Source organism: Hyperolius riggenbachi, chromosome 3 (genome assembly GCF_040937935.1).
Source record: "Hyperolius riggenbachi isolate aHypRig1 chromosome 3, aHypRig1.pri, whole genome shotgun sequence".
Classification (NCBI taxonomy): Eukaryota; Metazoa; Chordata; class Amphibia; order Anura; family Hyperoliidae; genus Hyperolius; species Hyperolius riggenbachi.
The window spans coordinates 352,097,915-352,120,891 of record NC_090648.1 but is presented as its reverse complement, the minus strand read 5'-3'; the positions used below and the strand labels follow the sequence as shown (position 1 = coordinate 352,120,891).

The 22,977-nt window shown below is 42.4% G+C and overlaps 1 protein-coding gene across 1 annotated transcript in view; it reads right to left on the bottom strand.

The window, feature by feature from the left end:
• Nucleotides 1–3,831: 3,831 nt before the first annotated feature.
• The window catches only part of DDX41 (DEAD-box helicase 41), a 33,561-nt gene continuing 14,415 nt past the window's right edge, over nucleotides 3,832–22,977 (bottom strand). Inside the window, exons 10-17 of the mRNA XM_068277075.1 lie at nucleotides 17,102–17,264; nucleotides 16,243–16,374; nucleotides 14,798–14,869; nucleotides 10,606–10,702; nucleotides 9,196–9,345; nucleotides 8,126–8,197; nucleotides 7,920–8,030; nucleotides 3,832–4,271 (exon numbers count right to left, since the gene is read on the bottom strand). Of these exons, the coding sequence (XP_068133176.1) occupies nucleotides 4,135–4,271; nucleotides 7,920–8,030; nucleotides 8,126–8,197; nucleotides 9,196–9,345; nucleotides 10,606–10,702; nucleotides 14,798–14,869; nucleotides 16,243–16,374; nucleotides 17,102–17,264 (934 nt within the window). The 3' untranslated portion in view covers nucleotides 3,832–4,134. The remainder of the gene's footprint in view (nucleotides 4,272–7,919; nucleotides 8,031–8,125; nucleotides 8,198–9,195; nucleotides 9,346–10,605; nucleotides 10,703–14,797; nucleotides 14,870–16,242; nucleotides 16,375–17,101; nucleotides 17,265–22,977) is intronic.

Genomic DNA, 22,977 nt, shown 5'->3' with positions numbered 1-22,977 from the left:
CCCCCCCCCCCCGTTTATTTGCAGCCATTAAAAGACATCTGCCTACATAAACATACACAACAGCATAATAAGCTTTAAAGAAAAACATTTTTGTTACAGCTGATAGAAATCCTGCAGTAAATCTGCAGTTTGTCTACATCCTGCTTTCATGGAAGCAGCCATATTGTTAACATGCTGCGTTTACCAATTAGCTTTCAGCCGTGGCAGCTTACAGCTAAGAGATCAAATTATACTGTGATTAAACACAGATGTGGGGGAATTAGACAGGCTTTAGGGCCTGTTTCCACTACACGCAGATTCTGCATGCAGAAAACTGACTCCAATGAATGCCTATGGGAAATCTGCATCAGAGAAATCGCGTTCAGTGGAAACAGGCCCATAGGCATTCATTGAAGTCAGTATTCTGCAAGCAGAATCTGCGTGTAGTGGAAACAGGCCCTAACTCTCTAAATACATACAGGGTGCATTTCTTAATGTTTTCCTTCAGTCCTGTGAAGAGTTCAGGTCCACTTCATAGGCAAATGCAGACAGCTTCCATTGTCTGCTAGTAAACTTACAGCATGGGGCAGTAACTGCATTCTGATCATGGCAGTAGGCAAAGCCATGTACTTTTCTGTTGCTCTTTGTGGGAGTAAAGGATAAGTGTACTAGTGTGTGAGCTGTCCTATCCTTTTATGTCAGGAAGGCCCACAGAGTATTGCTGCAAAGTATTTTTCTGCAGGCTAATATAAAATCAGCTGTATAATAAAACATTGTTTTATCATCAAGCATAATATTAATAATGCAATTACCAGCTGTCGTATAAAGCATCTGCCCCTCCCTTACATAAACACTACAGCCTAATCTCAACCTTTGTTGTCAAATAAAATAATCATGATGCAACACATAAAAACCAAGGAACTAGCTGCATTATGTTGTAATTGTGCATACACATGAAAGGAGAAAAGACCTTTGTCAGATCTGTCACCTACATTCAAGTCTATGTGTACGAGTTGCTTTCATATCGCAAAAGTGAACATTTCTTTTGGCAGGAAACCGTATGTTTTACCAGCTCAATGAACTATGGGAGAATGACAGCATCTGTAACCCGTACACAACGCATGCAGAGGCAGGGGGCGTATATAAGTAAATGAAAGGCATCTATCGTAGAGACTACTAGGCTCATGAAAAAACAACATATTTGTTTCCTTTATGGTAGAGATGCGAAAGAGAGCCGCTTATTTAGCATCTGCAGATCTACCATAACCAGTGGTTATTTTATGAAAAAGAGTTACCCTTATTTGAGACTTTATGGGTGTGGGTTTAGACTGGATACACTGTGGCATAGCAATAGAGGAAGCAGCGGTAGTGACTGCACTGGGGACCATGGACCAGAGGGGCCTCCTTCAACTGCTGTGTTGGCTCTTTATTGGTGCCAGTCTGGGAGGGTGAGATATGATTATTGTCCTTGTTGCGATGTTCAGTGTCTGGCCGCCGCTGTGGGTGGCCGCCAGACACCTAGCGTTCGTTTTGTCATTTGCTTTTTTTCAGATTTCTCTTATTGACTTTAACCATATGCGGATCTCCAATGCGGATTTCTGCGTGGCAATTGGATTGGAACGTGGTTTTACGCGTATGTTTTTACGCATAAGCATTGATTTTAACCATATGCGGATTTTCTATGCGGATTTCCGCATGACGGTTGAATGAAGTTTTTTCTATTTAGAACATGCTCTACCCTCATTGGTCGGCCCTCCAGTGGCCATTTTAAAATGATTGGAGTGTATAAATAGATGTAGTTCCCCATCAGGTCCTCCACCAAATAGGAGGGCCTACAAGCAGGAACTTAGCCTAATTGGTTGATGACAGGCCGTCCAGACCATTCTGATTGGCTCCCTAGTGGAGCAAGGAATATTTAAGGCTGATTGTGTTTCATGTATTCAGAGGGCTTGTCAGCTTGAGAAAGAGAGGAGTTGCCTCTCGAAACGTCGTACAGACTTGCCCTTTTTGTCTTTCTGATGCTTTAAATAAATAAAATAGCTTATAATACACTTGAAGACGGTGCTGGGTCTCTTCTCTTGGAGTTTCTGCTTGCTGTTCCTGGAGACAGAGGGACAACGACCAATAGCACGTCGCATCTAGATAGTTGGGTGCTGCCTGTAACTACTCGTCTACTATTGGTGCTATGGTGGTAATGATCACCTCTAGATGTGCTTTGAATAGTCACAATCATTAAACTGCTGCCCATCCCTCTGCTTATACCTCTCTAGCACTGCAGTTGTCTTTGGGAAGTTGTGATGTCCATGTTACTTGATATGTATAGAGTGCTTCGTGGGGCTCAATGTATAACTCGCACCAGGGCCCCAAGCTCCATAGCCACTGGGCATATATACAGTATAATTTTGCCCAGTGTTAGTAATGAATGACATGCCCCCATTACACTAAGGCCTGGGCCCCCATACAGTCCTTTACGCTGCGGTTTGGGATCACCAATGGATTGTCAGCTATACCAAACAAGTGCTATGCCAATAAAAGTGTGGTAAGGTGAACCCACAGGAGCGATTGCGATTAGAACAAATTGTAATTGTGGGTACGGCAGCATTTTTGGAATGTTTGCGACTCAATGTAAAGTATAGGAATTCTGCAAAATGTATTTTTAATTGCTCGTACAAAGCAATTTTGAAACCATTTTACTACCCAAAAAAAAAAAAATCCATAACGAAAAGTGCATTTTGAAGGACCAATCAAATTTCTCCACACACCACTCTAAAATAACATCTACTGCTAAAAATGGCAGAAAACGCTGCAAAGAAAGTTGCGCAATACTTTCTGCAGTGGACCCGACCATACTCAGAATCCTGTCCTACCGTCCAGACAACTCACAGGAGGTTTCTATAAAGGACAGGTGACAATGCACATGCAAGTTCACCTATTCAAGCCCAAAACTAAAATGTCCTCATCTGTGATCTGCCTTAGGCTCAGTTCCCACCAAAGTGGATACAAAACGGTATGATAAAATCGCTCAGGAAGCACTGCGCTCTGTCGCAAGTCCGCATGGGACACGAGTACTTGTGTTTCGCATACGGCTACAAGCCTAATTAGAATGGACGCGGTTCTCATAGGCTTTTTTTATTGTGTCCCTGCAGCTGACATTTTGTGTTCCGTTCCAGAAAAATGCAGCAGGTCAGGACATTGCGTTCCAGTTGCTGCAACACGGCAAACTGATGCATTTTTTTTTATTTTTTAACAAATAGAAGTGGATTTTTAACAATAGGATCCACTTTCTCTGTTGAGCAGAGAAACGGGTTCTATTTTTAATGATCGGATCCTCTTCCTGCGTTGAGAGGTGTACAAAAACATACCGAACGGGTGCTTTTACTACACAAGTGGGAACCCCCCCCCCCCCCCCCCCAAGGCCTTCCCTGAAAAAAATTGTCTGGATAGCATCATATGTTCCTCAAAATCATCTGTATAATTCAGCATTAAAGACACCTTCCTGAGTGTGAAAGCCATCAGTGTTATCAGTACTAATACAACCCATTTCCCATCACAGGAGCAGATGGTTCTGTCTAATCTGGAGAATGCAATGTCTAATTTTTCCAAAATCAGATTTTTATTTGTTAGACCAAAGGACAGTTTACCACTTTGCCCCAGTCCATCTCGAGTGAACTAAGGCCCGGAGAAGGTGGGAGAGGTTCTGGAACCACACCTTTCCTGTTTCAACCCCAGGAATTACATTTGAACTGTGCCAAAAATGTGTGAGGACTGCTGCCAATTTGGTCAGCTCATACACATCTCTCCACAATATCCAGCAGCAGCACGCTGTTTTAGGAGCCAACATGAAGCACACAGTCAATGAAAGACTTATTTTAATGAGATTTTTGACCGATATCAATGCATTCACCAAATGTAAAATACAGAAGAAAACATAAAGCTATAAAAAGACTGAGATCAAATAAATATTTGTTATTTGTTTACCAATACTATATTTACATTTTTTTTTTGCTCTTTCGCTGAAAGCAGCTAAAAGTTTCTCAGAAACTTGAGTCTGTTGGTGCAGTAAAGTCAAGAAGCCAAAGCCAGGTCCTGGTGTTATCAGAGTGAGCATCCATACTGTGGTGCAAGATATGGCAAGCAGCATCTGGTCCTGCAGCTTTAGAAATCCATGGAGCTGGTGGCCAGGTAGTCCTTTCTTCCAATTGTGCTGACTTGTTTGGTCTGCATGGCTTCCAGTTTGGGACAGTCTGTGATGCGATGACCCAAACCTCCGCAAAATGCGCAACCTCGGTTTCCTAGGAATGGAAAAGGTCATATATTTACTTATCGTTTCATCTTTAACCATTTCACATGGAAAGATAACTCTGTAGCTGTTATTTTAGGTAAACCCTATAATGTGCAATAGCATACCAAAGCATCATATCCACATAAGAAGCACTGTTATAAAACCCTGTGAAATATTCATGCTGAGCTATGTGTACATTGGTGCTTCTTCACAGGACAGGCGAATACAAAGGATGCTGAATAGATGTGACCCAAAGTCCTCTCTAGGCTTTACTGAAAGGGAACCTGTCTGACACATCCTATGTGGCCCTGCTGGTTTCACAGCTGCAAATTTCAGAGTCATTCTTAGCCTTGTTTCAGCGTTTAGTGATCCACTTACATGCAAGAAGAATGCAGCAAATGAGTGCCAAGACGTTTGTATACCGTGTGCTTGTTCAAAGTCAAAGATTCGCTAATTAGCAAGCAATGACAGCCTTGAAGCGCGTAAGCATAAAACCGGTCAGTGCTTAACCCCCATCATTTCCTGGATGTGAGTGGGTCCTTTTAAAAGACCTGGCAACCAGTGTGGTTAGTGGCATTTGGTGCCCTTATTGCATGTGTGAAGGAGCTCTCACTAGATTCTAGGCTGGAGTGTGGTAGAGCGCCCTGCACACCAACACATCCAAGTTGTCACCTCTTGAACTGGCACTGCAGGTGAGCTGAGCCAACAGGTACTAGACCAGCGACCTTGTTGCATCTGCTGCTGCATCTTCCAATGCTATGCCTTGCAACTCAGTGCTACGTCTTTCCTGCATGAACTGTATTCTGCTGTCCCGCTCCCTAAACCTTGTGGAGTTCTGCGATTGGGACTTAATCCACATAGCCATTGCTGATCCCTGTTCTAATACCAACTGCATCTGCTTACTCTGCATGAATTGCATTATGCTCTACATTCAGCCATATCATCTGCTGCCACTGCTATCATTAAAGCAGGATTGTTACCACAAAAATCAAATTTCAACAGCAACTGGTCTGAGTGTATTAAGTGATAAATATGCTAATCCTGCATTTAAAACTTTAAAAACTTTTTCTGCTGTTAGGATTTGGAATTATCACATACTTAAGCAGCACTGGCCCTTTAATAGTCAGTGTCAAACAGTTGCATGCTGGGGGTTCTTTTTATCTATAATATATTTCTCCACTTCCATTTCCCTGCCTAGCTGCTTATCTGAAACATGATCCCCTGCTCACTTGTGTTTACGAGCAAGACTGAGGTGACTCAGCGATTGGAGAAGAAAAAAAAGTGTCAGGCAGAAATAACATCAGGATTCAGCCTAAACTGTGGGCAAAAGACATGGTTCCCACCAGGGACAAATTCTCTTTATTTACTATATAACATTCACTGAAATCAAAACGTGGACAGTACAATACATGTGTTATGTAAGTAGATCAAGTATTTATCTACTTATGTGTTTTTTTTCCCAGGCACAGTATGGCTAACCCTACTGCTTTAAAAGTGTGCCATTTGGAACTTCCTTACTACAGCTACTGATCATTTCTGCATCTTTACATACATAGCTCATGCAAAACATTGCAAGATCTGTGTGGTGTTGCTCATTCAAATCATTATCACAGCCATTCTGTGGGAGTCTGCAATTGGGAATTGCAAAAGAACTTTAGTGTAATGCAAATGAAGTTAATGCTGGACTTGCTATTCCAATCTGAATCCTCACAATTGGACGAATGCTTTTAGATGGTTTGCCCAGGCGCTTTACTATAGTTATCCATTATAGCCAACTGCTTGTTAAGTCCCTGTAGGTATGCATTATTTTGCATCTCGCTCCATCATATGGTATACAATTTCTGAGGTGTTAGGAGGTTTACATGTTTTTAATTGATCAGTTTTGTGTTTCACCTTGGTATTAACTAATATTGCCATTTACACTTTTTGATACCAATAAATTGAGTCCGTTATACCTGTGTGTACTCTTTAAGAAGTTTGGGTTGGACTCCCTTCTTATGCGCCATTTCCCATTTTATTACCAGACTTGAAGTGTGCATCTCTAAAACCATGTGAAAATGGCAGCAACGATATTTACTGTAACCACAAACCGGAAGTAAGTGTATCCAGCACTTTGGGTGGCGTTTCATGAATGGGTGATCAACACCTTGGAAAAAGCACACTGAGCAGGCAAACTTGAGCCCAGCACACACTGCCATCGCATCCAAAGCAATGGTATGTTTCAATCTTGTACAAAGTGTTTATGTAACATTCACACTGAACTGCAGCAGTTACACTTGCTTTGCTGCCATTCACAATAAACACTTTCTGCAGTTCCGCATACACTTTTCTTTCCTTTGTGATTACAAAGCCTATGCCCTCAACACCCTGAGCATGCAGCAATGGATACAGTGGATAAAGCCCTCTATTAAAGGCTTCCATCTGAAAGGCACTGCAAACCCTCCTATTCCCTCTTGTGCGCCACAATATTTACTGACAGTGCTATGTATGTAAATAAACAACTTTCTTTGACCAAATACAGCACTGGTCACTCCACAGTGAGATACTGCTATACAACGTCTTAGGACAAGGCTTGCAATCATGCCGCAATCCTGCTTCTGCGGTAAACTACATAGTCTATAGAACAGGGAACTGATGCTAAACCCACACAGAATTTCAGGTAGCTAAAAACATGATATTAGAAGGTGACCAAGTTACAGCACATCTATCAATGAGTTACGTAGCATTGCCTTTACTTTTAAACCTAGAGCACCTGAAGAAGTCATATGAATATGGAGGCTGCTATCTTTATTCCCTAATAAACAATGCCAGTTGCCTGCCATTTGTGCGGAAGCTCTGCTTCTAATATCATAAGTCACAATATGAGCATGCAGATCAGATGCTTTTACTCTGGTGTGACTCCATTGGCTGCATGCTTTTTGCAGGTGTGTGACTCAAAAACAACGTAAGCCAAAAGCTCAACATGACAGCCGCATGGCATTGTTTATATAAAAATAAAGATAATAGCCTCCATATTCCTCTGACTTCATTTTGCCTTTTAAAGGACAACTGGAGTGAGAGGGATATGGAGGCTGCCATATTTAATTTTCTTTTTAAGCAATACCAGTTACCTGGCTTTCCTGCTGAACCTCTACCTCTAATACTTTTAGCCATAGCCCCTGAACAAGCATGCAGCAGATCAGGGGTTTCTGATATTGTCAGATCTAACAAAATTAGCTGCATGCTTGTTTCTGGTGTGACTCAGACACTACTGTAGCCGAATAGATCAGCAGGGCTGCCAAGCTACTGGTATTGCATAAAAGGAAATATGGCAGCCTCCATATTCTTCTCACTTCAGTTGTCCTTTAAATAAGGGAACAGTGTGACCCACTAAAGAATAATGAATCAGCGGTGTGTTACAAGCCTTGCTTACATTTCAGTACATAACTGAGGACCAAAAGCTACTGCATAGCCCTAACGAATTACAGCAATGCTTTTAACCTAATTAATGATGCTTTCATTAGAGCCGCTGAGTTTGAACCTTTTACCTATGACAAGTAAAAGTGATTTATGTCATAAGTAACCCAGTGGCACATGCCATGAGTAACCCAGTGGCACATGCATGAAGACAAATCACAAAAAGGAACAATGAGCGGAGTAAAGATTTGGGGTTGCTTACCTTCGATATCCAGCATGGTCTCCTCACCATTGTTGAGCACCTGCAGTACAGGAGGTACGCGCTGCTTAGCCTCCATAAGCAAAGCCTTCAGGTCCATCAACACAGATTCATCTGTCAGGAAGAAATAACCAGGATTATAATTCAGCCACGGTTACCATACAAGAATGGCAGGTGAAGCATGTGTATACCTGCACACAACCACTTACCACATGCTTTGTTGATGAAGGTGGTCGCTATACCAGTGTTACCCGATCGACCAGTACGTCCTATTCTGTGGACTAAAATGGACAAGGAGATGTTACAGGATGCCAAACATTCTAATACATTAAAGGAACACATAATCAGTGTTCCTGTTATGGTATAAGAACATACCTAATGCTCAGGTGCTAGAAAGGTTTCAGTGAACAAAAAATATTTTTAATTTCAACTAAGGATTAATGGTCTTGTTATAAGAATTATTATTTTTTTTTGTAATTTTTTTGGGGGGACACTAGATGTCACCACACAGTCTCCTGATTGGAATGCTGAATCACAGGAAGTGACAGGTTTTATTTATTTTTTTCAGTGGAATGAGCACGGTTGCTGGTTGCAACAGTGATCATTTATACATTAATTAATTAACACTTTGATTGGCTTTGGAAACAAATGTTCCCATGCACCAATCTGAGCAGTACCACGTGATGCCGTAGGCGCACACATGCACCACTTGCAAACAGGAAGGGACAAGTATCTATGTCCCTCAGAGCTAAAGTGCAGTTTTCAGGGATATAGATACTCGACCCACAGGAAGGGAAACTGTTAGGAGGCATAATTAGAAGTTCTTTCATATTTTACTACTGTCTGGTTACCTGTCAAAAAGAGATTACTTTACTTCCTCACATAATAGTCTGTGTAATGCTCAGCAATAGAGATGGTAAATGGGATGCTAATCTTCCTGGCTTGCAAGCAGCTTTTTTTTTTTTTTGGGGGGGGGGGTCAGTTCAGACTAGCAAGAAGTACAAAGACAGGCCTAATGCCAAGCTGCAAACAGCTTTACTAGTGGACAGCGCTGGAACGTTAGGCCAGGTGGAGGAGGCTTTATACTATCCCGAGCCTTCCCTCTGCTCAGGTAAGTATCAAACCTGAAGTGGATTTTCCTACAGTTTGCTTTAAACATACATACAACCCAGGCAAATTCTCATATCATCTTTAGTTGACAAGTGTTAAAATCCTGTGCTAAAAAATGTGTACGAGTCCTTCACAAAGCAGCAGCATTCACCTGAGACAGCAAACTTACCATAGTTCTCAATCTCCTCAGGCATATCATAGTTAATCACATGTTGTATTGCTGGAAAGTCCAGACCTTTAGAGGCCACATCAGTAGCAACCAGGACATCCTTCTTCTCTTCTCTGAAAGCCTCAATTGCTTTTGTTCTCTCCTCTTGATCTGATAGGGTGGAAGCATATTAGTTATGCAGTAGATGAAGTGTTGCCGTATTATTCTACTTTAGCAATATCAATACTGTATTATTCCTGCATTCCATACACTTACTACAATATCGCCTTTAGGGCTCGATCACACTATGAAGCCTCGGAGGACTCTGCCATTATAGCGGCTGAGGGTGTCATGCTCTGCCAGATCAATCAATAAATCTATGGATCGATAGAAAACCAAACCAATCCATCACTCAATCAATTAATTACTAATACTATTAACTTTATAAATATCACTAATTGTCACACCTGCAGAAATATAATTTACTTGCAATCAGACGCAGTGCCATAAGTTTTCTATGAGATCCATATTGAGGAAGAAAACAATTCCTAAAGAATTAAATCTCTTATCTAGATTCCCTCTGTGGCAAAGATTTACTTATAGAATGATCGATCAGTTAATTAATTGATTGAGTGAGTGATTGGTTTGGTTTTCTATCGATCGCTTGATTTATTGATTGATCTTTGATTTTTTTTTTATTCTATCATAGGGTAGATTACTACCATCATATTGTATCTATTAATCGAACACAAATTATGATACATCTGAATCAAAATATAATCACGAAAGTACATCTATCATGATGATTTAATAGGTTGAATATACAAATGCTTATTGTGTTATGTTTATATGGCTATACTGAGGAGCTTTTTTGCCATTGTAGGCACTGTTATTGGCCTGATGAAGCGGGCTCAGACCCGTGAAACGCGGTGCCTGTGAAATAAAAAAATCTTTTGTTACACACAAAGATTTTGTCATTGAGGTAAGCTACCTCATATCCTTTTTCTCATTTTAAGCTGTTTTTAGATGCTTTTATTCTACCAGGGCGCCTCTTTTCCCCTAATTGTGCTTAGTTTACCCCCGCACACTCTGACCGAGGGGTGGTGACAGTCCACCTGTGTGTTCCACCACGGTGGACACGTCCCCTTTTATCCGAAGAGAGCGACCACATCCAGGTCCCGGCTGGGACTAACCCGAGTGGAGTCGGGTTTATGGTCTCCACCTGCTTTCTGCAGTCGGTTGCCCCCTGCAATCCTCCTTTGTGAGTAGCATTTGGATTTATTACTATCTACTTGTACACCGACATACTTTGTTCTCACAGGGTGCCGAGACACCCCCACCACAAGACAAGTTTCAGGGCCATCTTCTATACATACATACATACATACATTATAGAAGAGGCACAACATGCATCCATATCCCAGCACTCACCTTTTCCTCCATGTATGGCTACTGCTTCCACCCCCTTCAGAAGCAAGTATTCATGAATTGCATCTACATCTGCCTTCTTCTCTGCAAAGATCAGGACCTGCAACAAAATCAGAAAATATTTTACATCTAGAGGTTAGACATGTACATGGCACAATGCCTGCCGGACTAATCCCTGAGATCATACATTACGGCTTCCTATCAGATTCCTTGTATTTTTGCTTCAGTGCACAATGACCATAAAGGAAACATCCCAGGAGACAGACATTCTCCAAGGAACTATGCAGTCTCCTGAGCCATTTCCTCCTGATCAATCACAGGCAAAGAAGCTGGACAAAGCAATGACATCGCCATGGAGAACCTAAACGGCTCTGAAAAAAAAAAGTTTTACAAGTGAGAATACAAGTCTGTTAATCTTTTAACAGAGCTATGAAACCTATTTGCATTCTCATTGCTTGCGACTCATTTCTATACTGTGTGGATACACAGTGGTAGCTCAGTCCCTCTGCGGTCTTTGGCACTTCTACTCTATAAATCTTCCCAAAATAAGCTTTTGTACCAAATGTGTACAACTTGCACCAGAAAAAAAAATTGTTTTTAAATGATACAATACTCAACACAATGGGCTCGATTCACAAAGCGGTGCTAACCTAGTTAGCACGCCTAAAGGCATTGGGCGTGCTAACTAGGGTGCTAAGTAGTTAGCTCGCACAACGCTTTAAGAAATCGCGCGCAAAGTTATGCGCACAAAACTTTATGCGCGCATAAAGGCTTACTGTGCGCATAACTTTGCGCGCGATGCGTTTCGCATGTGAATTCGCGCACGAAAAGCTCTTTTAGGCGTGCTAAGGGGCTTTTCACAGGCGTGCTAACAGTTAGCACCGCTTTGTGAATCAAGCCCAATATGCCCATTTTCTCATCAGAAATGCAGCTCCTGTGTTAATGTGAGAGTTGATCAGATTTTTATGGCCACTTCTTGCTTAAAATGGGATGGATCAAGATGGATTTTTGTACCTCATACAAACAAAACTGTGATTGCAAATTGATTCACTCTGACACCTAAAGTGGTCTAAAACTCAGCATTTCTTCTTTGCTCTAAAAGATTCCTTACAGCCTTAAACCTGCTAGCACAAACAGAAATTGTAGTAGAACAGCATTCAAACAGTTAAACACTGCACTTTGTCCTGCCATGGAACGCCCCTTCAGCTTAGGATCCAATCCTAAGTGGAGATAGTATCTTTTGTTTACATTCCTCAGTTGTTACATTGTGTGCAACAACTGAGAATAAGCTCTCTCTGTGCTTTACCCTCCCTGGCGGTATGATAAGTGTGGCTGCGCGGCCGTGGGAGTTTTTTTTTCAAATTATTTGTTTTTAGCATGTAGCTAGCCTAGCGCTAGCTACATGCTTCCCCTCTCCCTGCGGTGTCCCCCCCGTACCCACCGATCGCCGCCGGTGCCGCTTGCCCATAAGGAAATCCCGTTCTGAATGGGATTTCATTGAGGGCTTCCCCCGTTGCAATGGCGACGAACGGAGTGACGTCATCGGCGTCACAGGGAATCACGATCCACCCCATAGCGCAGCCTGGCTGCGATTGGCCAGGCTGTGCAAGGGGTATGCGGGGGGGGGGGGGCCTGTATCGCGGCGGGTAGCGGCGCATCAGCGATCAGACCAAACACGCAGCTAGCAGCGTGCTAGCTGCGTGTTTAAAAAAAATAAAAATTATGTAAATCGGCCCAGCAGGGCCTGAGCGGCACCCTCCGGCGGCTTACCCCGTGTCACACACGGGGTTACCGCCAAGGAGGTTAACGGAGTTATCAGCCAAAAATAAGAGCTACAGGCGTAGTTGATCTGCACCTGAGCAGTCCACTCCGGTCCACGTGGCGGTGATTAACAGTGCCGCTTGGGCAGGCGCAGTACAGGCCGACCTTGAGGTCGGCCTGGCGTCATCGCCGGGGACCGGGAGAGCGCTGCGGCAAACGGCTGTGTGCAGAACTGCAGCGAGGGACATGCTGGGACCTTGGGGCTGGAGGAAGCCCCGGGTAAGTTGCTCTTTGTTAATTTTTGGCTGATAACTTCTTTAAGCATACTCACAGTTCAGATGAGCTCACTAGAAGATTTTAATATATACTAAAAACGCAGCTTGAAAAAAAATGCAATGGCAGCTTTCACAGCAGATAAACTATACTTTAGGAACCCGTAATTTGTAAACAGACAATATTACTTTAAAGAGAACCCGAGGTGTGTTTAAAGAATGTAATCTGCATACAGAGGCTGGATCTGCCTATACAGCCCAGCCTCTGTTGCTTTCCCAAACCCCACTAAGGTCCCCCTGCACTCTGCAATCCCTCATAAATCACAGCCGTGCTGTGAGGCTGTGTTTACATCTGTAGTGTCAGTCTCAGCTGCTCCCCCGCCTCCTGCATAGCTCCGGTCCCTGCCCCCATCCCTTCCCTCCAATCAGCAGGGAGGGAAGGGATGCAGGCGGGGACTGGAGTTCTGCAGGAGGCGGGGAGAGCAGCAGACTGACAGTATAGAGATAAACACAGCCAGCTCTGACAAGCTGTTTGTCAGCAGCGTGGCTGTGATTTATGAGGAATTGCAGAGTGCAGGGGGACCTTAGGGGGGTTTGGGATAGCAACAGAGGCTGGGCTGTATAGGCAGATCCATCCTCTATATGCAGATAATATTCTTCAAACCCACCTCGGGTTCTCTTTAACACAAAAGAAAATATAACATAATAATATTATAATTACTGAATGTTATGTCAGAGTTTCAGACCACTTTAAAACGAGAAAAAATAATGCAAAAGAAAGATGCTTATCTCAGTAGAGGGAAGTCCCTGGATAGTCCAGAGGATTCTCCTCCACCCCACCAATTCAAGGTTGGGACCTTCTGAATATCTTCAACAAGTATTCAAATATGTTCACGTGGTCATACTCCCTGGCCTGCACCACTGAGGGTGCACAAAGCTGCCAGTCCACTGTGCACGAGTGGATCCATGCTATTACACAGGCCATCATTGTGCCTGTGCAGTCTGGCCAGGCTCATTCACGGCAGGAGCAAGACTGTGAATAAGAGGGTCCTGTAGAGCAGCAGTAAGGCAGAGGAGGATCACAGCAGCCTCTCCCGCTACTAAGCACCCCCTCCCCAGCTATTGTCTCTCTGGTAGCCATTCTATCCAGCGAACATGTACTTCTATTGCTGCAGGTTATTATACTGTAAATTATGTAATATTCTGTGCTGTGTGTGGACTATGTATTTTATGGTCCCTTCTACTGTCTGTTTTGTGCATTTGTACAGCTCCACAGAAGTTGATGATGCTCTATAAATAATAATTATGTCATCTACAAGGGTAGAATGATATATAGGCTGCCATATTTATTGTGTTTATAAACAATGCAAGTTTCTTGGCTATCCCCAATTCTGTGTTTCTAATACTGAATGCAAGGTATTTCAAGTCATTTTCAAATACAGTAGAATCCCTATTATCAGGTTCAGACGGGGAGTGCCTTATAGATGTGCTTGCCGGTTTCTTGAAAACTCAGGCAACCGGCCCTAAAATAACATGGCAGCCTCCATATCATTCTGCCCTAACCTCCTCAGAGGTACAGAGCAGTGCCCAAAAGTAGTGACTTACCAAAACTCTGGGCGTGTGTCTTCTACACTTCCTGAAGCTCCCAGTGGTCTTCCTGCATTATCCTATGTGTGTGCTTTCTGAATCGTGCAGGTGACTTGATGTTAGTCAGGTGACACACTGGGACTCGTACATGGAAACAGGAAAGCTGCAAGGAGCTGCAGGAAGTGTTAAAGACGGTGCCTGGAGGTTTTCTGCTGCGCACCGCTCTTCGAAAATCATAGTTCTATCACGTTCTCCCCCAGGCATACCGGTTAATTGAGACTGCTGGATGCCTGATGGACTCTACTGTACGTTTGTTGCACTACTAACCATTTACCTGTAAAGTAAACAAACAAAAATAAAAAACCTCTCTCCTTTCCTTTGTTTTCAAACTCTGAAACAGACTTGCACTGTCCCACCAGTTAAATAAATGCCCTAACTGGCCCTAGTGGATGTGCAGATAGTCATGGAAACAGTCCACTCACTTTACAAACTGTGTTAACGAAGTACAATACAATAAAGCTTTCTAGCATTATTCAATAAAATGCTATGAATTTCTAATAAACTGATTCACTCACTGGAGGTGGAGTCTTCTGCAAACACTCAAGTAGATAAACCATCTTGGCTTCTTCCTTAACATATTCAACCTCCTGTTCAAAAAGTTAAATGTGGTTAGTTGTAATGATTTATCTTATATCACTAGACAAAGAACATTTATATCACACTTTTTTTCATGGTGGACTCAAAGCACCAGAGCTGCAGCCACTAGGATGTGCTCTATAGGCAGTAGCAGTTAGGAAGACTTGCCCCAGGTCTCCTACTGAATAGGAGCTGGCTTACTGAACAGGAAGAGCCGATATTTGAACCAAGGTCTCCCGTGTCAGAGGCAGAGCCCTTAATTACACTATCCAGCCACTAGAGATTATCAACGCAATGGCTTCAATTCATCAAAGGGTGTTCGATAACAAAACCCCAGTCCTTAAAATACCGCATTCGGTATTTTACACTTCACTGTGCTAATTCATCAATATTTTCCCATGTGTGGTAGAGGTTCGTTAAGTTACCGAACTACTAGGCTTCAATTCATCAAAGGCTGTTCGATAACTGCAGAGTGGTGCAGAGCAGCTTGGAATGTCCGTGTGTTGTTACAAGCTGATAACAATAGAAGGCATCCAGACATCCCTTTAGATGTAAAGGTGTTATAGTTACTGTTATTTATACTGCCTCTGCTGCTCTGAATCTGTCGATCAGTCTTTCTTAACATTGTATTTATTTGCCACAACGTAGATGAACTTCCTGGAGACATTACAAATGCCATGCTTGGGGATTTCACCACCAGCATCTTTGCATTATCAAACAGAGCCTGAAAGACTTACACCACCGAAGGGAATCTGGGGATATATTTTGACCCGTTCTCTCTGCTCACTGCTTGGGGGGGTCTGGAAGCTTGTGTGGAGAAGCCTGTGTGACCTATCAGCGGCACTTGCAGGAGAACAGGGGCTGTTTCTATTGGCTGCCTGCTCCTGCTAATCATGAAAACATTCACACAGAAGGCTTTCGAAGCCTGTAACGACAGGGGAGAGCTTGAGATAAACACCGAATGTGTTAGCGAATGTGGGAACCTTGATGAATTAACATTTGTTGAGCACATGTCGGTAATTTATCTCATTGCTGTGTCATTTCAGCTTCTCATTCGGTAACAGCTTTGATGAATTAACATTTTCTAAAGTGCTTCGTTAAGTCAGCTGTTTTCAGCATACCGAATGCGGTAATGCTTGATGAATTGAAGCCAATGTTTAATTTTTGGTTGTAACTGGAATTAAGGCAATCATATGCAATTGCTCATGATTTGGATTAGTCCGATTTGGATTAGTTTCATGCAATTTACACTAAAATATGCATCAACTCAGAAAATTGGCCTCTCATTGTTTAACTACACATCCAAGCCATCGTAATGTTTACCTTATATATTAAAAAAAAAAAAAAAATGCACCAAAAAAAGGAGACAGAATTTAAAAAGTACCTGTATTACATCCAAGCTGGCAGCTCCTGCTCGCCCCACATTAATAGTAACTGGTTTCACGAGGGCACTTTTGGCAAAATTCTGGATCTTCTTGGGCATAGTGGCACTAAACAATAGCGTCTGTCGCTGACCCTATGCAAACAAGAAACAATGCGCTTATTCAGTAATCACAGCAACCAAAAATGCTGCAATAATTGCTTACACAGTATGCTGGAACGAAAACTAAGTATACTATACGTATCCTACCAGTACGCTTTCTTGTCAGAGCTACACATTGGGCCTACATAACTGCAGCAAAGAAAACTAATTGGAAGTACTGAAAGCTGCAGTCTCAATTTTGTCAGGAAAAAGTGACAGTAGCACAAAATTAAAGCTGTATTCTTGAATTTTAGGAATTATGTATGCAACAATCTCACCCAACTGTGGAACAGCAAAGCATTGATTTTTTTTTTTAAGTTTCAGAATATAAGCGCATCCCTGAGCTCCTGTACAGCTAGAAAAGAAAAACCTTTGTGGGAAAGGTGACAGAGTGGCTCTACGTGTTAATGATGATGTGTCCCTTATCTCTCTGCAATGCCTTATTGCCCAGACTGCCATTACTCTGACTGCTCTAGAGGTTGGCTGGCAAGCCATGACTGGCTGCTTAGGAAAACAAAAAGTCACGTGACTGCTGCTATTCAACTAAAATTTAAGTACCATCTTATTTTCTGAGAAGTATTGAGCTTGCATTTTCTACATTGTTTACAGGTGGGTCTGACATGACTTATAACTGTATTAGCCAAAGTGCATGGTGTGTGAAGGAACAGCTTAGATGCAGAACCCCTAATACCCTGGAACTCCTCCTCCTGAGAACCGTTACCTTGAAGTATGAGAAGATTGTTCTAATATCCTCTTCAAAACCCATATCAATCATACGATCAGCCTCATCCAGAGCCAGATACCTACAGATGTCCAGGCTTACCATCTTCTTTTGTAGGAGGTCCATAAGTCGACCAGGGGTTGCTACCATCATGTGAACACCCCTAAAGGAGGAAATAAAAATCTTTACTTAAAACAGCAACTATCCTACATACTAAATATTCTGAAGTATTATTTTTTACACTGTAACAAGTGTTTAAAGCACTTCTAAACATACCTAAACACCCACAATGCAGCTATTGCCAGCTAGTTCAGTACTGCCAGTTATCTCCATTATGTGTATTTGCAGCTATATTCCAGAGTAAACAGCCCAGAGGCCTGGAACCCACTACAAATCGCTATGGCTTTAAATGAGCGTTTAGTAAGCAATTTCATGAGCGATTGCTGGCGATTTTAAAAAGTGTAAGCTCTTTGCCAGCGATTGTGTAGCGATTTGCGATTTTAATTCTGATTGGTCCTTTTACTTAATTTTTTTTTTTAGTGTGCAGTATTTTAAAAATACTAGCAAATCGCTCTGTGTAGGTTTTGATGAGTGATTACGACAGCGTTTATATACTTTACATTGCAGAAACGCTAACGCAAAACACTAACTCAAAAATGCTGCATGTCCTGTGTTTGCGATTTTGGTAATAGCAATCGCTCCAGAGGAATTTGGCCCATCCATTAACATTAGCTGAGTGTTTAGGAAAATCGCTAGCGTTTTGAAAACCTCCCTAAACGCTAAAAAAAAAAAAAAAAAAAAAAAAAAAAAAAAAAAATCGATCTAGTGGGTTCCAGTCCTGAAGCTGTATACTCTGGGATTGACTCTGAAGTATGCTTTAGGCAGATTTCCTACATCCATGATTAACCATCAGCCCCATTTACACTGGTAAATATTGTAAATGGGACTGTCCTCCATTTACTATTGCTTGCTTAACCACTTCCCGGCCGCCCCCGTGCGTTAGGCGGTCGGGAAGTGGAGGCCGCAAGGACCAGCTCACCCACAGAGGCGGCGGTCCTTGTAAGGGCATGGGCGGAGCGATCGCGTAATCCGTGACGCGATCCTCCGCCGGCGCCTGTCTCCGCTCACCCGCCGCAACATCCCGCCGGCCATACGGAAGCGCCGGCGGGATGTTAACCCCGCGATCGCCGCATACAAAGTGTATAATACACTTTGTAATGTTTACAAAGTGTATAATACACTTTGTAATGTTTACAAAGTGTATTATACAGGCTGCCTCCTGCCCTGGTGGTCCCAATGCCCGAGGGACCACCAGGGCAGGCTGCAGCCACCCTATGTCGCACACAAGCACACTGATTTCTCCCCCCTGCCCCAGATCGCCCACAGCACCCCTCAGACCCCCCCCCTGCCCACCCCCCAGACACCTGTTTGCACCCAATCACCCCCCTAATCACCCATCAATCACTCCCTGTCACTATCTGTCAACGCTATTTTTTTTTTTTACCCCCCCCCCCCTGCCCCCTCCTGATCACCCCCCCACCCCTCAGATTCTCCCCAGACCCCCCCCCGCCCTGTGTACTGTATGATCTATCCCCCCTGATCACCTGTCAATCACCCATCAATCACCCCCTGTCACTGCCACCCATCAATCAGCCCCTAACCTGCCCCTTGCGGGCAATCTGATCACCCACACCAATAGATCGCCCGCAGATCCGACGTCAGATCACCTCCCAAGTGCAGTGTTTACATCTGTTCTCTACCCTAAACACCCACTAATTACCCATCAATCACCGCCTGTCACTGCTACCTATCAGATTAGACCCCTATCTGCCCCTAGGGCACTTAATCACCCGCCCACACCCTCAGAATGCCCTCAGGCCCCAGTCCTGATCACCTCGCCAGTGCATTGCTTGCATCTATTCCCCCCTCTAATCACACCTTGAGACACCCATCAATCACCTCCTGTCACCCCCCTAGCACTCCTATCCATCAGATCAGGCACAATACAACCTGTCATCTAAAATGCCACCCTGCATATGACCGGTTCCACAAAATTCACCTCCTCATAGACCACCTGTCATCAAAATTTGCAGATGCTTATACCCCTGAACAGTCATTTTGAGACATTTGGTTTCCAGACTACTCACGGTTTTGGGCCCGTAAAATGCCAGGGCGGTATAGGAACCCCACAAACTGACCCCATTTTAGAAAGACACCCCAATGTATTCTGTTAGGTGTATGACGAGTTCATAGAAGATTTTATTTTTTGTCAAAAGTTAGCGGAAATTGATTTTTTTTTTTTCACAAAGTGTCATTTTTCACTAACTTGTGACAAAAAATAAAATCTTCTATGAACTCGCCATACACCTAACGGAATACCTTGGGGTGTCTTCTTTCTAAAATGGGGTCATTAGTGGGGTTCCTATACTGCCCTGGCATTTTAGGGGCCCTAAACCGTGAGGAGTAGTCTTGAAACAAAATTTCTCAAAATGACCTGTGAAATCCTAAAGGTACTCATTGGACTTTGGGCCCCTTAGCGCAGTTAGGCTGCAAAAAAGTGCCAATCATGTGGTATCGCCGTACTCGGGAGAAGTAGTATAATGTGTTTTGGGGTGTATTTTTACACATACCCATGCTGGGTGGGAGAAATACCTCTGTAAATGACAATCTTTTGATTTTTTTTTTTTTTTTTACACACAATTGTCCATTTACAGAGTTATTTTTCCCACCCAGCATGGGTATGTGTAAAAATACAACCCAAAACACATTGTACTACTTCTCCCGAGTACGGCGATACCACATGTGTGGCACTTTTTTGCACCCTAACTGCGCTAAGGGGCCCAAAGTCCAATGAGTACCTTTAGGATTTCACAGGTCATTTTGAGAAATTTTGTTTCAAGACGACTATTCACGGTTTAGGGCCCCTAAAATGCCAGGACAGTATAGGAACCCCACAAATGACTCCATTTTAGAAAGAAGACACCCCAAGGTATTCTGTTAGTAGTACGGTGAGTTCATAGAAGATTTTATTTTTTGTCACAAGTTAGCGGAAATTGATTTTTTTTTTTTTTCACAAAGTGTCATTTTCCGCTAACTTGTGACAAAAAATAAAATCTATGAACTCACCGTACTACTAACGGAATACCTTGGGGTGTCTTCTTTCTAAAATGGGGTCATTTGTGGGGTTCCTATACTGTCCTGGCATTTTAGGGGCCCTAAACCGTGAGGAGTAGTCTTGAAACAAAATTTCTCAAAATGACCTGTGAAATCCTAAAGGTACTCATTGGACTTTGGGCCCCTTAGCGCAGTTAGGGTGCAAAAAAGTGCCACACATGTGGTATCGCCGTACTCGGGAGAAGTAGTACAATGTGTTTTGGGATGTATTTTTACACATACCCATGCTGAGTGAGAGAAAGATCTCTGTAAATGGACAATTGTGTGTGAAAAAAAAATTAAAAAATTGTCATTTACAGAGATATTTCTCTCATCCAGCATCGGTATGTGTAAAAATACACCCCAAAACACATTATACTACTTCTCCTGAGTACGGCAATACCACATGTGTGGCACTTTTTTGCAGCCTAACTGCGCTAAGGGGCCCAAAGTCCAATGAGCACCTTTAGGCTTTACAGGGGTGCTTACAAATTAGCACCCCCCAAAATGCGAGGACAGTAAACACACCCCACAAATGACCCCATTTTGGAAAGTAGACACTTCAAGGTATTCAGAGAGGGGCATGGTGAGTCCGTGGCAGATTTCATTTTTTTTTGTCGCAAGTTAGAAGAAATGGAAATTTTTTTTTTTTGTCACAAAGTGTCATTTTCCGCTTACTTGTGACAAAAATTAATATCTTCTATGAACTCACTATGCCTCTCAGTGAATACTTTGGGATGTCTTCTTTCCAAAATGGGGTCATTTGGGGGGTATTTATACTATCCTGGAATTCTAGCCCCTCATGAAACATGTCAGGTGGTCAGAAAAGTCATAGATGCTGGAAAATGGGAAAATTCACTTTTTGCACCATAGTTTGTAAACGCTATAACTTTTACCCAAACCAATAAATATACACTGAATGGGTTTTTTTTTAAATCAAAAACATGTTTGTCCACATTTTTTCGCGCTGCATGTATACAGAAATTTTACTTTATTTAAAAAATGTCAGCACAGAAAGTTAAAAAAATCATTTTTTTGCCAAAATTCATGTCTTTTTTGATGAATATAATAAAAAGTAAAAATCGCAGGAGCAATCAAATAGCACCAAAAGAAAGCTTTATTAGTGACAAGAAAAGGAGCCAAAATTCATTTAGGTGGTAGGTTGTATGAGCGAGCAATAAACCGTGAAAGCTGCAGTGGTCTGAATGGAAAAAAAGTGGCCGGTCCTTAAGGGGGGTAAAGCCCACGGTCCTCAAGTGGTTAAAGGGGAACTTCAACCTAAACAAACATACTGTCATCAAGTTACATTAGTTATGTTAATTAGGATAGATGGGTAATATAAACTCTTACCCACCCTGTTTTAAAAGAATAGGCAAATGTTTGTGATTCATGGGGGCTGCAATCTTTGTCATGGATATTGCCATCTTTTTGGTTGAAAGGAGGTGACAAGGAGCAGGAGACACAGTTCCAACTATCCTGTGTCCTGATTACACCCCCCCCCCCCCCCCGCTGCACACGCTAGGCTTTAAATGTCAAATTCAAAAATTGCACCAAAACAGCAGAACGAGAACAACAAAATCAGAAATCCCATCATGCTTTGCACAGCATCAGGGGAAAAAAGCCCGGGCAATGAGGCTTGTATAAGAAAAGAAAAATTTCTGATGCTGTGAAACTGTTAAAGAAACACAAAGCCTTTTCAGTGCTGCTGAGTTGATTTTTAGCCCGGAGGTTCACTTTAAAGTGGTTTGAAACACAGCATTTCTTCTTTGCTCTAAAAGATTACTTACAGCATTAAACCTCCCATTAAAAAAAATAAAATGAATAAAATAAACAAAATAAAATTGTAGCAGAACAGCATCTAAACAGATAAACACAGCACTTTGCTCTGCAGTGGAAAGCCCCTTCAGCTTATGATCCCCATCTGAAGAGGAGATAACTATCTTTTGTTTACATTCCTCAGTTGCTACATTTTTATCTGTGCTGATAAGAAGTTGTCTCTGCTTCAAGAATATACACCGTACAGAAGTGGTCATTAGAAGATTTTAATATAGAATTACAGCAACTGAATAAAATGCAATGGCAGCCTTCAGAGCAGATAAACTGTGCTTTGGGAACTTGTAAATAAACAATATTACTTGTGCACAAAAGCAAATATGACAACTGTATGGGAGTTAAAAAGTAGGAAAATACATTTTCATTGAATGCTATGTTGTCCCATTACATTGGACAACAAGGTTTTTTTGCTTCCTCAACAATCCGAATAATAATAATAATAATATTATAATAATCCGAACATTTGAATAGCGCTTTTCTCCTGTCGGACTAAAAGCGCAAATGGGCTCAAAATGGGCTCAAAATGGGCAAATGTCAAATCACAAATGTTTTACATTATAACGTAAAACTTTTTTCTACTTCACCAAAACTTTTAGCTGTATCTTATCGATTTGCTGCTGATCACAAAAACCACATCAAAAAGCACCTAACATACCTTTCTAACATAAAAGTACATTTTACACTTTTCGCCATTGTAATGCAGGAGGGGCGGAGGGCCTGCAGAGTGCCGCAGATCTGATGTCATGCGTCGGGTAGGGTGTGTTGATACAGTCAGCTGGAGATTACATTATTGATCATTTTGAAGGGGTGCATTATTATTGCTCATTTCTGGCTGTATAGTGTAATGGTTAAAGGCTCTGCCTCTGACGCAGGAGACCAGGGTTCAAATC